Consider the following 17,123-nt stretch of genomic DNA (forward strand, 5'->3'; position numbering starts at 1 on the left):
GGTAATATAATGTACTAATTGCTGTTTTCCTGAGCCGAAAACTACTTACCCAGATAAAAAATTAAAAGTGTTTGTCCTTTCTCAGGATCAATTCAGTAATTTAGGTATGATTGCATAACACACTCAGAGTTATTTCTTCTAATCTTTTTTTTCCTAACAATATTCTTTCTTATCTTGATACAGTAAGATGAGCACATTTTGCCTATTTAGATCAAATGTGCCTAATACACCTGGTCTTTCAAACTTACCGCAGCCCTTTGGCACATTTTAATGAAAAAAAAACCTTGTTTTGGCAACACGCCATATAAATGCGTGCAATTTAAGCGACACAACCTCACAGCCTAACGCTGGCAACACTGGTTTAATTAACGAATTTTGTTAGCTTCTTTTTTTGGAGTTAGAATCTCTTTTTTGTAACTATGTTTTTTGTGATAAAAGGTTAACCTACTCTGCGATATTATGTTTTTGCGAAAATATAAAACCTAGATAAAAAAAAAGTTTTGAAAATATTATTGTAAGCTGTTGGTTTAGGCTGAATTTTCATTATTTATGAGCGCTTATGTATCAGAATAACATACTTTATACTTTTATCTATCTATGTGAAGTAGTTTCCTCGGGACGTAGAATAAAATATTTCCTAGAATTGTCACTTAAATAACGACGCGGCGACGTCTAATATTTCGACGAACCACTTAAATCAATGTACCTAATCGTTACTTGGAAAATATCTTCATTTATTTTTCACTTACTAAATAATTTTGATTGTCCTAGTTTTTCGCCGCATAAAAAAGTGATTTTGTTTATTGGACTTTATTTATCACAAACACAGCTATCATTACAGGTATATAATTTCCTAATACGGTAGTGTCGTAGTATATTTATTTTCTATCACCTTTTACTATAAGATATTACATACAAAGTAGTCCTATGTCCATTCAAAGAGGTACCATAACAAGTCTGTTCCCGCCTGCACCATAATATCGATCCCTAAGGGCGACATCCATGTCCACCCAACATGCTTTTTTTCCCCAAGCTGAACAAAAGCGGTATAGAAAAAAGGCCAACACATGGCTCTCAGCTGTTATCAAACCCGGGATTAAAATGTATAGGTCCGAGGAATTTTTAATTTCACTTCGTATCTGGACGAAGCTGGACATGTTTCGACTGCCGTTGTCTCACGCTTATATATTAGGAGCACGATTGTAACAGATTGAATTTCTATCGGATTTATGTTAAACAATACTATTCCTGTATAGGTTGGTACTAAATACTAGATGGTTGGTATTGTGTTTTAGGTTTGGATGGACAAAGATCAGTATTGAATTCATGTGAAGCTATACTGGTTGTATGATAGCTACTTTGCGTATAGAAGATTATATTTTATATAGATTTAATATCATACATTCAAGGAAATTACACTTATTTTTCAATGAAATAATACCTTACCTTGAATACCTGTGTGGCAGTCCATAACAAAACCAAACGTATGTAAAACCAAAAAAATATCCTCCAGATTCGAAACCCAAAAAATAAAACCCTGGTACAATTTAGCGTGACGTCACAGTGTCAAGGGTGACAGCCGTCATGCCCTAATTCTCTGTCCGTCACCCGGTCGTCACCTGGGTGTCACCCGGGTGTCACCCGCTATCTGGCGGATAAAACTCGCGTCCGACGCTATATGGACGTATTAAGTATTCATGTTCATATCTAATGGGAAGGGGAATTCGATTAGTGACCTGTTTATGTTTTTTTTTTTGAGTGCTTTATTTATTTTTTAATTTGTTGTTCTGGGAATGTGAAATTGGACGTATTGATTAAAAGTTCAAATTGAAATGTTTCTAACGGCATCATAGTTTTAATGACATGAGTTACATAATTATCCCAAAAGTAGTAATGATGTTACAGCTAATCATGTTTTTTTTTTTGTAAAAATTCTTTGTTATAATTTCAACACGTGACCTCTAAGTATTTACTTCTGCGCAACAAGTTCGCGAAAATCGAGTCCCGCGATATCTTTCGTATTACACAGAATACACAGGCTTATATACTCAGCAATGTAATTGTATTTCCCCGAACAAAAGAAACCACTCCCTGTATAACAATGGGAATATTTAAAATCATTCGTACAAAGTTCAAGGTTCATACAATTGTTAAAGGAATTAGAAATCCAAATTGAATACAATACACTCGAAGGGTCTGAATCAAGAAATGGCCTCTTCTATCATATAATAGATAGTATCACAGAGTAGACGAAATTGTATTTAAACAATCACTTAGAAATAATTCGACGACAAAAGCAAAATATACTAAAGGAAAATTGGGATTCAGTAGGGAACATAATTGCTCTCTGGGTGATTGTAACTCTGTATAAACTATATTGTGCTTAATGTGTAAAATAACACTAATTATCAGTCTAACAAAATTGCGATCAAATCAGACCCCATTTGTAATCAGACTTGACATTGAAATGGTTAAAAAAAATCCTGACAGCACATTACACATGCATCTACGCATCATCGACGCATGTGCAATCAAAACGCATAGAATGGCTTCGAGTAATAAAACAAACCTAGTTGATTGCATGTCGCGACCGATGGTTACCCGTGTTGCTAACTAGCTTCATACTGATTTCATCGCTCTATCATTTTCATTAAGTTGTTTCAGCTTTTCAGTTGGAGGTATAATAAGTTTATATTGAAATACGTTTTTTTTTTATTGCTGCATAATTGCAAATATATAATGTCGTTATTTTTTATCTAGTTTGTGATTGCAGCTCCCGACATTAAAAAAATTCATTAATATTCTAAAAATGACTTATTATCATGTACACTAATTGAAAATCAAATAATGACAACACTATATATATTTAATTTAATCAAAAGCTAACTAACACCTAAAAATCTCCATGAAGCCAATCCAGAAAGTCACAATATCCAACTGAGAAGAACCGATAAGAAACTACCATACTTAGAATAAGTACATTACCACTGGCAACACTAATAACATACTCGTTACTTCGCAAATCGAATCGCGGCAAACGGAAAATTTTCACTGGCAACTCCTTGTTACGTCCAATGTTATTTACATGCATTACGCATGCAGATTAGTTGCGAACTTGCACGCGACTCAAAGAAAAACTCGCCGACTCCCTAAAGTCATTTTAAAGTTGACTTCGGATAAATTTGTAATGAACTACGGTATGCTTGTAGTGGGGCGTACATTTTATATTAGTAGCTAAGGTGTGTTATTAATTTAAGAGTGGAATTGAATAAGTTTTAGTTGCCACAAAACTTAAAGTCGTTATTAAATCGAAATGTGACGCGTACCACGTAGGTAGGAGTAACTGACCACCCTTACTCACTTACTTTGGTTACTTAAGCCATTCCTTAGTGAAGGATTTGTATGACATTTCGTCACTAAGGAATGACTTAAGTAATCATTAAATGTCTCTGAGTACCTCCCCAGGTAAGACAATTAATCAACCTGTTAATATAATATAAGGAATTATAAATAGGTACGTTATACATTATTCTTTTGGTTAATACAAAAAAATAGGTCCCTTTTAAAATATCTTGTACTTCCATCGTTACAAAGTAAGTCATATATGATACAAAAATAAATCGCTCGCAAAGAACAACATAATTTCTCAAACTAACAAATGTCACATTTCTATTCACAAGCCATCATCTGGATTCCTCCCAAACATTCGTCCTGCCATTTAGAACCTTGTCTTTCCAAGCCCAGCCTCTTACCATGTAGTGTGCGAGTCTTGAACAAACTTCATGAATATTATAGTTAGGCTGAAAAGTGTGTCTGTGTGTGTGAGTCGCCGACGTGACGGACGTTTCCATTAGACCCTTTGTTCGGCCGACGTTTATTGTCCGAACCTATCGCATTTTATTGCTATAGATTGGGATTTTTCTGCCACCATGTTTTGTTGGTAGAAGGACGAAAATAGCTGTTACAGACTTGTCAAACTCTATTTATATTTACGGCTTACTTTGTGAAAATTTTGGACGTATTTAATTTATATACAATAATGCACTCAAACTGCTAACCAGAATAATTTTATTTCGTATAAAAATATAAAATAAAAAATCAATTGACCCAAAAAAAATGAACATACATGACTATAGTTCGGCCATTCAGAGAATGCGTTCCTGACACGTCGCGATTGAACTGACGACGTAACTTTGCAATGGCGTTGCAGTTACGATAAAAATATTTTTGCTGGTTGTTTACCGTTTTAACAATTGAGGAGCATTAAAACAACATTATTATATCAATAATCAATGAATGTTATTACGTCGTCAGTTCAATCGCGACGTGTCAGGAACGCATTCTCTGAATGGCCGAACTATAACACATCTAATGAATCGACGCGTAACATATTACACAACGCTGCAGCAGCTGATTATACTACGACAGCGTAGCTGATTGCACGGCGTAGCACTCGTGACGTAGTTGCTACGGCGTAGCAAGTTTGTGCTAACAGATTGCTACGAATTCTTTTAAATAAATAATGTGACTCATATTATGTGCTTACATGCACTCTTTTCTTGAAACTAAAACCGGCTAAATGCGAGTTAGACTCTCTCAAGAAAGTTTCCGTGAAATTGTCTGTAAAAAAAAATGTTTTTATAAGTCCACTTATACATTTATTTTGTACTAGTTGTCTTTAATTATAATATATGGAATGCTAATGAAGAATTGAGAATCATATGGGAAAAATTCAGCTGTCTAGCCATCACGGTTCTTGAGATACAGCCGGGTCACAAACTGACGGACAGCGAAGTCTCAGTAATAGGGTCCCGATTTACCTCTTTGGGTACGAAACCCTAAAAATCCTCGTACGTATTTTCAGCTTTCCATGTCCAGCCACTATAAGTCCAAGCTAGTCCAACTCCGTGCCCTATAAACTGTGATAAGGAAGACTTCCCGAAAGATATACCATGACTACCTTTTTCAGCCTGGATTGAAATTCGTGTAAATGTGGACATTCAACTTCCCTGCTTCCATTGGACGCACGAAACTTAGTTTGGCACTGTTTGTAGAAGAATATCCAAGCAAGAAGTTCTTTTTCCTAAATTAAACCGTCTTTCTGGTTATTAAAGGCCTTATTGCGTCAAAAAATTAGTAAATCTGTTTGGTTGTGGCTTGGTACTGGTAATATTATTTTTATTTCAACAGTTGTGTCTATGTAAACGTTCCGTTCCGTACAATGATTTAGATTTTGCTCCTTTTCACTAGGTCATAATGTTACATAAATAAGAATACTTTCTGAACATCCCACAGATAACAATTTAACATGACATCACACATCTAGTTAAGACTAGCACCATGCATGTCGTGGAACGTCCTGCAACTATTAATGCAATGAACCCGTATTGGCGCGTTAGCTAAACTAGTTCACAGTTAACTTTGAACCGATCACCAAGACACGAGTTGAGATCCAATTAATTATGCATTAATTCGTAGTTGAAAAAGAAACATTTGTTTTTTTAACCAACTTCCCAAAAAGGATTGAAGGAAGGAAGGTCAATTCTAATGTTTATGTATTGTTTTTAAGTGGAGTACATAATTATATAATGTTTTAACTACGTTTGGCTTTGGTTTATGTCTCGCTCTCTTAACTTCGTTCTCCTGTTCCTACAGTTGGAATACTATTTTTAAGGTTTTAATTGTTTTGAAAAGCTAATGCTGATGGAATGAGAATAAAATTGTCTATGAACTGAATTTACAAGTACCCTTTTACACCCCTCTCCACATTATAAAACCAACATCACAAACAAGTACGCATCAAGTAAAAATGACAATATTATTTCAGGAGCCGTCCGGTTTTCGTCCGTTCGCCGTCCGGCGTCCGGCCGAGGCGCGGTTAATCTCATGAATATTCACCTCACCGCTGATCCTGCTAAACCGGACCGCGCCGGCTCGTGTATAATAGACCTTAAATGAACCGACCGAAGAATCTTGGTACTTGTGGGACACAATTTATTACGTGTGGTTTGAGCTAAGAAAATGTTCCTTGTAGGTATGTGTTGCCTTTAATGGGTAATTAAGGTCTTATTATGTGCTAAGACAAAAGTAGGTTTATTTAGTCTGTAGAATTTGTTTTTAATTACGTTGTTTGTTTGACTTTAACTATAGTGAAAGCTACAATTATATATCACCTTAATTGTGTGTGTTGAAAAAAACATTATGACTGACTTAGTAGTTAAAATGTTTGCTGTACTCCTCGACAAGAATCCCAAAAAAAAATATACATATTTTTTAACGGTTCTCTTCATAACTCATGCTGTCACAGCTCAAGTAGCGTCAATCGCACTACATTTAAATGTAACCGCGCGCTAATGTATACGCTCTATGACGATAATTGATACGCAGCGCATTTTCAGCCGCCGACTATACGCCCTAGCTTCCAGCTGAAATATTTGATGACATTGTTTAATTAGCTAGTGCGGTTAACCCGGGCTGGTTCATAAATCATGCGAACGGTAACTAGCTGGTTTAGGGATTAAGGTATTAATAAACGCGAGTTTTGAATATTGTGGTTGTTGAATAAATTCGTTGTTATGTGCTTTATTGAAAATGGGTGATTAAATTGTTATTTTACTAGCTGTTCGTTAGCTGAAAATATTATATTAATATGGAATATTCCTGACCCTTTCATATATTTTCGACTAGTCCCAAAAGAAGCAGAACTTGTACTAGGTGCAAGGCAACTGATAAACATACTTATTTCATTTTTTTGTAAATACATTCATATGTACCCATATCAATTATATATCCCATACTCATGTGGAAATGAAACCTGCGACTTTTAGCTTGGCAAACAGACACACTAACTACCTCACCATTAGCTCATCTTTCCTTCACAATATCTAAAATAACTTACCCCCCAAAACTTAATTATTCAGCTCCACATTCCTCTCGTCCAGCATAGGATGAAACTGATCTCAAGTTTATAGCGTCTAACTCCGGCCATTACAGAAGGCATTCGCTAATTCGCCATCAACACTCCGCTTTACGAGTATCGCGCCAATTTCATCATGTTTACTACAGCCGGTAATGTTAAGGCTATTGAGATATATTTTACTGTCGTGCTATTGTATGTGATTGTTTAGATTTTTTTGGAATTTGGGGACTTTAGTTTTGCTTGAATGTAAATATTAGATTTTTAGTATTTAATGGTGATGACAGCCGAGACTAACCAGTTTAACCTGCTTTCCTAAACACAGAGGAACTTAGAGTGTCATCCGTACCGTGCTCATCAAGCGTTGCTTAATCTTATAATCGCAGGAGCCGTAAGGCTATAACTTAGCCACTTTCACACCTACTTAGGATAAAACTGTATGGAGCTATGCGCAATTATACTACATCGATAAATGAATCGGTCCTCTTGATGACCACCGTTTTAAAAAATCCTTAAGTATAACCAACATTCAATCAAAAATAAACTCGCTTATCATTATTCACACTTTACCAAACCCTCGCACAAAACAAGTAAAAATAAAAAGCGTCTCTCTAAAAGCTCTTACTAAACAAGTTCACGTTTTCTTCACAAATCCAATATTTTCATAATAAGTTTAATGCGCCATTCACGTTATTCCCATCAATAGGCGTCCATTGATTTAGCAATTATCGCTTCCATTTGGCATTCATAAAGGATTGCTTTTCAAAGAATATAAAGCTTTGAAAGCGCTTAATGAATCATCTCTCGATACTAATTGCTGCCTATTGGCTGGCTATGATGAGCTGTGCTTACAAACTGTATTTCCACAAATAATTTTGTACTAACTAATCATGTTCATGATACCACAGAGCAAGTAATACCATAGTAGGTGGGCTACCATAGTAATTGTATAATCTGCATACATATTTCCATATTATCTCTCTATTCTTAAACTTTTATATTACGATAGGCCAATAAATCTACAGCAATGACGTGATTTCAAGCCCAGAATCAACTTTATTCCGTCTTTGGGGTGCTAATTAGTATTTAAACTGGCGTATGATGGTACCTTAATTAACATTACAGACCCACTATTTTAAGTGGCCGTTTCTTATGTGCGTGTCCTAATATACCTACTAGCATAAGACAATCTGCAGTTAATATTCATAACATAATCACCATACATACTACAGCATCACTACAAATTGGTATCCTAAATAAATAACAGAATTCTTTATTTGGAAATTCAATTGTTTGAGTTTAAAAGGCAATTGTGTTTGAGACAGTCCAATTCCGGCAGATTAATGACTTTGCCTGGAAACGTTAGGCAAACAGGCAAAAGGACCAGGAATTCAGATGGAGAGCTAGTGAATTTTAACCAGATGTTTGGCAGCTTCAGTATGTCATACACTTTAGGAGGTGTTTCGTTTAGTAGTGAACGTCCTTGACCGATGTGAAGGCATTTGATCCCTAGAAACTATGGTGACCAAATCCAATTTATTCTGTAAAAGGGTTTTTAAAATAAAAATTTAGAGGAACTTTAAAACATAGTAATTATGATGATGGCTTTCAGGTCTATTGTTTTGCTACTTTACATTAAGTTTCTGCCTCCCCTTTATTATATCCGAAGCTATACTTAGAAATCATATTCTACACTAAAACCCATATCTGATGTTCACAAACATTTTCACCTTTTTCAATAGCTCATAAGACACTGACTTACAAAAGACCGAGCTTCCAAAAGAACTAGTAATGAAGGAGCAACCGCAACCTAATTCCAAAGTCCGTGTGTCGCGGATATGTCCGAATATTTGCGGATATGAGCGTGCGTGCGGATATTTAAGGCCTGAGTCGGGTCGACGTGAGACTGATGTTGCGGTGCCCGCCTCTAGCGTACGTGAATAATTCATTTGTTTATGTGTGTGTAGAATATGTACGTGTGTGTGAGAATTACGTTATAGAGCTCAGATGTCGCTTGTCTCACAGATTATTGGTTGTTGGACATGGGTATGTTATTTTAGGAAGATTTTTTTTTTATTATTGAAAAGATTTTTCCGAGATGTTATGGATGAATATTCGATCGAAGTTGCTAGGAGAGGATTAGAATATGATGCGGGTAAAAAATGGTGTCATTTCACTTGAAATGTGTACTCTCGTGCGAGTGATCACTGACAGGAAGTGTTATTAAATTAAAACGCGGTAAATCTGACCAGCCTTCATAGTAAAATTCTGACCCATCTAGATTTTGAGGCAAAGAGATCTTTCTAAATTCAAATGTTCAGACCACGCAGTTTTTATCTCAACGATTACATCCTCCAGACGCTACTAACCGCGAAAGGTCGCTACTACTTATAAATATTCACCAAACTAAAGCACATCCACGGGTCTTTCCTATAGTCCATTTGGAAGGTAATTTACAAGCGGAAAGTTAGAAACATTCTTCCCACGTATATCGTTACTGCGATACAGTTCCAAAGACCTGTCGATTTATTTTTATAAGCACGCTGACTTTACGCGCGCGATGAGGCCGGAATCGTAAAGAACGCTTTAAAATGCCCCCGGTTTTATTACTTTCAAGTTAATCATTACGCAGTTTACGTGTTATGTAGTTCCTTCGTTTAAGAGGGATTTTGAACGTGGGAAGTAAGTTTGAAAATTTTTAAACATTTCAGAAGTCATTTTGACGACGCATTTTTTTATGATACTTCAAATTATGCTCAGTACATTGTTAACTATTTCGGAATATTTAAAAAAGCTTGTCATATCGACTATTTGCTTGATTAACTTAGCATTAGTCGACTTTTTCTTTTACAGTGGCAAGTGCACTCCATACACTACGGTAAATTATGGCATGTACTACAAAACCCATTTAAAAAACACAGGTGCCACTTCAACATGTCAATACCTTCCTCAAACCTCGTCAATTCAATTCGATTTCCCGAAACATCATCTTATCTGCCAGATAAAACCACATCTTATCTACCAGATAAAACAACTCCTAAACGGCTGAGCTTAACTCCCCCTTTTGATAAAGAGATTAGCGACGGGTCTTTATTCAGGCAATACTTAGGTTTATCTGCTAAACAGTGGATCAGGATGTAAGAGATAACGCCACACTTTTCCTTTTCATATTCTTCCGTGTTTTTGTAGCTTTTTGTCGTCGTTACAGTTTGTATGAGTTTTAATGTCGATGGCTGATGTAGATTGTGATTTCAAGGCAGCAAATAATAAGTATCATAAGATAATTATCTTTAAGAGTCTAAACAAGACCTCGCTGGGTACAATGTTTTATTTTATTATTTATACCTTTTGATCAATCAGGTCAAAAGGTACATTTTAAGTTATATAAGGTACATAATGTCCTTTAATGAAATGATCTTTAATAATGCACAGCTGAACACTTTATTTTCAGGAAGGGTAAATTATTAAACCCAGGGTACAAGCAATAATACAACTTAAATTCCTTTCCCCCTTAATTAATACCATCTCATTGGTCATTAATGAAAGTTCTCTCACACCTATATCTCAATCAGATCTCGTCAATTAAGGCTCTTGTCTTATCAATTAAGGTCCGGCATAGTATCGTATCGTGTCGGAGCGTTGTCGGACAAAGTTATTGCGCGCGAAATTCGCCGAAACGCCCACTAATAGCTGTAATAACTGCGCGTAACCAATAAGTGCTGGCCGAACGTCCCGACCAATATACACGGAGTAGGGTATAAGCTGAAGCGATTTTTGTAAACATTATTATGCATAAGAGCTTGGCTATCTAAAAGAAATATACTTATAGTGACTGTCGTCCAAAAATAATAGCCCTTAATATCACGCAAGTTTTATATTGAATATTTTTTCTTGCCTTGGCATCTAGACGATATCGACAGCTTAAGATCTTCCAATAGGGCTCCATAAACAGTTAAATAGGTAGGTAAAATATCTGACATGTGACACCTTTGTGTAATGTTTGGACCACGAAAAGAAACTTTGAGCCAAGATAGCAGAAATCTGGGATCATAAAGAACACTGAATAGGCGAGGTGGCGCAAGGTGGAATCGGGATGCATTGAGGAGCGGTGTCCATGATGATTAAGTCAGACAAGCTTTTGGCCAATGCTGATGCCTCCTCTAACTACTTATGACTTACCGCACTCCCACACAAGCAACACTAAATCATCGAAGACTTAGTGGATCTCACACCAATTGTTAGGATCGACGCGGACATATTGAGTGCGCCATAATAACTACTGTTTATTGGATTACGAACCAATGTTGTTGTTCCCTCTCTGGTCAACACGCCATAAATGATGAGTAAGACTGTTAGGACGACATGGAATGAAATCGAATGATAATAAGTCATATTAAGTTGCAATCTAATATCGTATTAATCACTTTGTTGATGGTGCAACATTTTCGTTCGTTACACTCTGTTTATCCTGTTTATCCTCACGGTCTCACTGCTGTTCACAGGCCTCTTCTACCATGGAGAAGTATTGAGCGTTAATCAACAACATTACAATAACATGGTGCAAGATTTTATTCGGTTTTATTTAAGATTGATTTCTTAGAACTTAACTAAGCGTGAATGGCTATCAAATTAATATACATAGGTACATAGGTACAGCTGTACTAACACATTCGAAACCATGATGTGCGTAACACTGCATCCTTCTCCTTAAGGAATGGCGGACTTGTAAAAATCTGACTTTTATAAACTAAACCATTCATGTATCATCCATAAATTAAACTGTTTGTCCTTAACTTTTACAAAACATAGACATTATTTCCTACATTTTAATAAGTACTGATGCTACAGCGTGTCTTTCATAACTGTTTCAGTCCAAGTATTGGACGTTAATATAGAATGACAGTTCCATCTTGCTAGTCTATGTTTACCGCGAGTTCATCGAAGCGTGTGCAATGATAACAGTCGGAACAAAAACAAATAATAACATGCTAATTAGGAGTGACAGCATCATGCATAGTAATTAGGAATAACAAGATGTTAAAAGAAAAATATCATTCGCATGCAAAATTAAAAAAATTACTCGTAATATACTTTGACTGCGAGTACCTGGTTTGAGGAGGTAGATAGGAATTCGCTCCATCTATAACACTGGTACTCAGATGTACCTGATTAGCTTGGAAGCGTCGGCTTCCATACAACCCAACATATTTGTGAAAAGGCTTGTCAGATAATGATGATACTTTGACTTAAACGTTCATTGAGTTGGCAGCATAAATAGGCTTGTTGGTCCTTCAAAGACTCTTCTTCACACGGACCCTTAAAATTGATTCTTTACTAGCAAAATGAATTCCATATAAAAGAAAAGTTATTAAAACAACTCTGATCACGTTAAATGATGACCCGAACATGTCATATTCCCTCACCATACAACAATATTCCATAACACGATTATTTTTATCGCATTACAATCTGACGTGGTCCCCATCTCTGTCAGTTTGACACAATACGGACAGACAGATCGTTCCACCGTAGTGAATCCTGTTTTCCTTAAGGAATCTCTTGTGTATACTTGATTATGTCTCCTTTATTGAGTTTTTGTTAGTTGGTTTGTCGGCCTTTTAGTTTGAGGATGAGTGACTGTCATTTGTTTTTATGTATTTTGCTATAAAGAAAATTAGTCAACAAGTACATATTACTAAAAATCATGATAAATAGGTATAAAAAAGCAATAAAAAACTAAGACGAGAAGTGTGTTTTTTTATTTGCTATCAAGTAGCAAGTTAGATAGTTAAGTTTATTCATGCAAATAAGATATGTAAATCGAAATTTGGAGGTAAACATTACCTTACAAAAACTTGGAAACTTATTCTATTCTACTGGAGTAAAGTAGGTAAAGTTATTGGAGTAATTACAAGCAGTATTTAAATGTATAGAAAAGTTCTCATTACATTTTTATACAACCAAATACCCAAGAGTATAAAGTCCATCTTCAGCAACTGAAGTCAATACTCGCTTCACCCCCACTTGACTCCTACCCTCTGAAGAGCAACTCAGTTAATACTAACACTATCCCCCAGGCTGCCTTATCTATTGGATTAATACGAGATTGTAACTATGTTTAATGCTCCCCTAGATCGGTATTGACACTCAATAATATTGACAAGATATAATCTCAGGAGTTTAGCTAGCCGGCTCTCATAAATTGTGTGCTAGTATTGCGAATTAACTATGCTTTATAAAGTTACTTTATTTTCTTAGCAGTGTTAGTTAGGGTTTAAAACCAAAATGAAATCATTTCTAATGACGGTTAGGTCTTACATTTGACAAACTAAAAATTCTAATCAAGTTACTCATTAATCCTTTTGAATTGGTATCAACTTTAACATATTATAACCCTAATAGGTGCCACGAATTCGTTAAAAAAGGAAAATCAGTCTAAAGATTCATTTTAATTACTGAAAATAAGTTGGACACCATTACTTATAATAAAAGGTCACAAATGTAATCGACCTTGCACCCCAAAAATATAATTTCCTTTCCATCATTTTAACTCCCTTAAAATATTGTAAAACTCCATACAATACAGATTGGTGGTAAGATTTGGCTCATCAAGGTCAGCGAGGACACAAATTACATGGAAGGTTTGCGCTGGTTGACTTGTCCCGTGCGGCCACGCGATCCGAGCATTTGTCAACACTAATGCGCTCTGCACCTAGCACAGGGATGGCTGTGCAGCCGGATTTTTTTGTTGAAGCTGAGGTTATCCCACAATAAAAAATATGCCAAAATAGGTGCCTACTATACTTATTATAAGTACTTTTAAATATATTTTGTTGATGTGAGGAATAGTATCATACTCATTTCGTATAAAAAAAATATATTTTAGAAACTGTATGACAAATGCAAGTAGATTAACGATAAGGTTAAACCATGTTAGAAAAAAATCTTCTAAATTACCATTTGTCAAGACCAAAACACAAATTAAATATTTTGTAAGAAATAGTAAAAAGAAACCTGCCTTTAACCCTATCAGGTAAAACATAAGTAACAAATAGGCCCAAGTAGTGGCAGCCCTAGCCGCGTACAAATCGTCGGCCGATACGATCGGAGCGGATACAATTAATTACGCGAACAATAGACGCCGCCGTGAAAACTACTGATGACGATCGCGTGAACACTCCCCGTACGGGAACGTTCAATAACTCCGTGTAACTCGCTGTTACACGCTTTTATATAATTCGGGGGCGTTGAATGGACGGTAATTTGGCTTGATATTGAAGAGTCAATCAAGGTTAAACTTTTTGTTTTATTGTTATGACCTTTTTTTTTAGCACGATAGTGCAGAACTTTAATGGAAGTTGAAGTCACGTCTTGTTCCATTGTACACATTTTCCTACTGGAAACTTATCAACAAGAACATGGAAGCTTTAAAATAAATACAAAAAAGGCGACTCATCGAAAACAGCCCAAACAGCATTATATAACAACCGTACAAACAAGCAAAAACATACAAAAGCTGTGTATCAACAAACTTTTCAAAAAAAAGACGTCCCAGCGCGATTGTATAGGTGGCACAAAGACCGATACTCATCATTGAGGCGACGCATTCCGAAGTCCCGAAGAATACCATCGGCGTTTACGAAGTGCTCAATAAACAGAACATTCTGGAGTATTCCCAGTTATTGTGCTGCCTTTTATCAAGAGATACGGCCGTGTACGAAGCTCGCTTGGGAAATAAAATAAAGAAATACGCGTTCTCGCGACAGTATGGGCCCCGACATAAATATTAGACTCGATACGGACTTTTATGAGTCTTAAGCTTATGAAAATATATGTCCCGAGATGTATTGTGATTCGTGTTTTAGAATTATTGCTGTTAATAGGAAGGGAGAAACGGGTTTTTTCTAGTTCTGCAAGTGATAAAATGAAAAACCTTTTTTTTTACTTTAAACTTATATTTTGTCAGGGAATCATGAAAACACCCAAACAGTTCGAAGAAAAAAATATTCAGCCATTATTCTTTAACAGCAGCATCTAGACACACGGCAGTGTGTCCGCCAAGTTCGAGCAAAAAAAGCGACACACCGGCCGTGGGTTATATTACACGAACCATTTCGGGCCAAATTCGACCCCCCTATAACTCAAAATCTATTTTATTTACACATTTCAAATTTCTAGTATCTGTTGAGACCCCCTCACTTATCTAAAATACAAAATTTCATTAATATACCTATTGTAGGTCTTGAGATATTGACGTCAGAAAATCGCTATTTTTACTACACACTCACTGACTGACTCACTCATCAAAAACCTAGACCACTTCCAATGGTCGTGTTGACTTGAAATTTGGCATGGAGGTAGGTCTTTATGTCAAGGTAAAGGGAAAAATCTGAAAATGGCCAAGTGTGAGTCGGTTTCAAAATAATGAAGGTGTAAAATACTCAGTGTAAAATACCCCTAAGGAACTAAAACGAACTAAAGGACAATGCTCATGAAGTATGAGAAAAAAACCCAGGCCCGGCGCAAAAGAAATGTAACTCAAAATATAGGTAAAAATAAGTAATTAAATATTACATAGGGGGCATTATCCAAATCAGTGGCTATATGCGTGAAATTGCTATTCGAATTTTAACATCTGCGGTACATTGCTACTCAAGATTTTAGAGGTAACATAATGTATTAGTAAAAGGAACAGCAAACAGATATAGTTGTGGTTTAAGAGCAACATAATGACATGTTTATAGCAACTTCTCCACTATTCTACCTACTTTTACAAAATAATAGGATGATAGAACTAAAACAGGATATGAATGCACTTTTCATTTTAATATCTAATAACGCTTAAAAGTCATCGATTCTTTATTTCTAACACGACGAGATCCAAAAATGTTGCGGGATGCGCGAACTGTTCCTCATGTCTAGCCCACCCTAAGTAATGTAAAACGCTCATGACGCGATGACGTGGGTATTTCGGTATTGATTTATCTTTTTGGAGAAGCTTATTAACTACTTGCCATATTACTTGTTTGTTGTTTCAGATAGCACTTTAATTAAACTATAAGCCCCAGCTGCTCATGTTACCCCTTTAAAAAATCAAATAGCAATTTCATACATTTAGCCATTGATTTCGATGATGCCTCCTATGCAGTATTTCATTACTTATTATTACCTATAATTTGAGTTACTTTTCGTTTGCGCCGGGCTTGGGTTTTTTTTGAGCATTGTCCTTTATCTATATTTATATAATATATCTTCGAATGGTCGTACCGATCTGAAATTCGTTACAAAGGTTTGTATTTAGTCAAAGTAAAAATCTGAAAACGGCCAAGTGTGAGTCACTTTCGAAAATAACGAATGTGTAACTTTGATCCACGAACATAATATATGATAACATGTCATGTCAGTCAGTTGGTAAATCTAGTCCATTTAGTTAATCTAGTTTATTTCTTTGTAAGAAGCATAGTGCATATTCAAAAATCTGAAAGATAGTATAAATGAGACATTTCCTTAACTAACTTAATCATAAGAAAAAAATAAAATAAACAACCTTACAAAAATAAATGAAATCCCACCCAAAACAAAAATGTGAAAGGCTGCCAAGTTCGATAATATGGAAATCCTTCGCCTATAAAAGAAGTGAGATCTGAATAAGTACCAAGTTCCATACACATACCTCAGTTAAAAATAGTTACTTTTTAATAATGTTACTTGGCAGGTTTTAATAGAAAATTAAATACTTGATTCATTGCGTTTAGTAGGTTTATAAGAAGGTGTGTGAAAACTTGCCAAGTAACATCATTAAAAAGTAACTATTTTTAACTGAGGTATGTGTATGGAACTTGGTACTTATTCAGATCTCACTTCTTTTATAGGCGAAGGATTTCCATATTATCGAACTTGGCAGCCTTTCACATTTTTGTTTTGGGTGGGTAAAATACACACAGCATATAACACGGAAAGAAAACAATTTTGCATATTTTATGACGCAATAAAAAATATCCCCGACATCAATCTGGACCCAAATCTATGAAACAATGAAATCAGCGTTATAAAAGTATGACAATCAATAAAAATATAAATTGATTTCCACAACCATCGCGATTGATCGCCGTTATTGAAATGACCAAAAATAATGAAATATGGGCTTAAGTGAGCGTGAAAGAAAGGGATATTTCCTCTCCTTCTCATCAGTTTATCGGCCAATCAG

General features: G+C 35.6%; 1 protein-coding gene across 1 annotated transcript in view; it reads left to right on the plus strand.

The window, feature by feature from the left end:
• The window catches only part of LOC124632593, a 67,760-nt gene extending 61,802 nt beyond the window's left edge, over positions 1–5,958 (plus strand). Inside the window, exon 4 of the mRNA XM_047167487.1 lies at positions 5,828–5,958. Coding sequence (XP_047023443.1) covers positions 5,828–5,958 — 131 coding nt within the window. The remainder of the gene's footprint in view (positions 1–5,827) is intronic.
• The last annotated feature ends 11,165 nt before the right edge of the window (positions 5,959–17,123 follow it).

Source organism: Helicoverpa zea, chromosome 8 (assembly GCF_022581195.2).
Source record: "Helicoverpa zea isolate HzStark_Cry1AcR chromosome 8, ilHelZeax1.1, whole genome shotgun sequence".
NCBI lineage: Eukaryota > Metazoa > Arthropoda > Insecta > Lepidoptera > Noctuidae > Helicoverpa > Helicoverpa zea.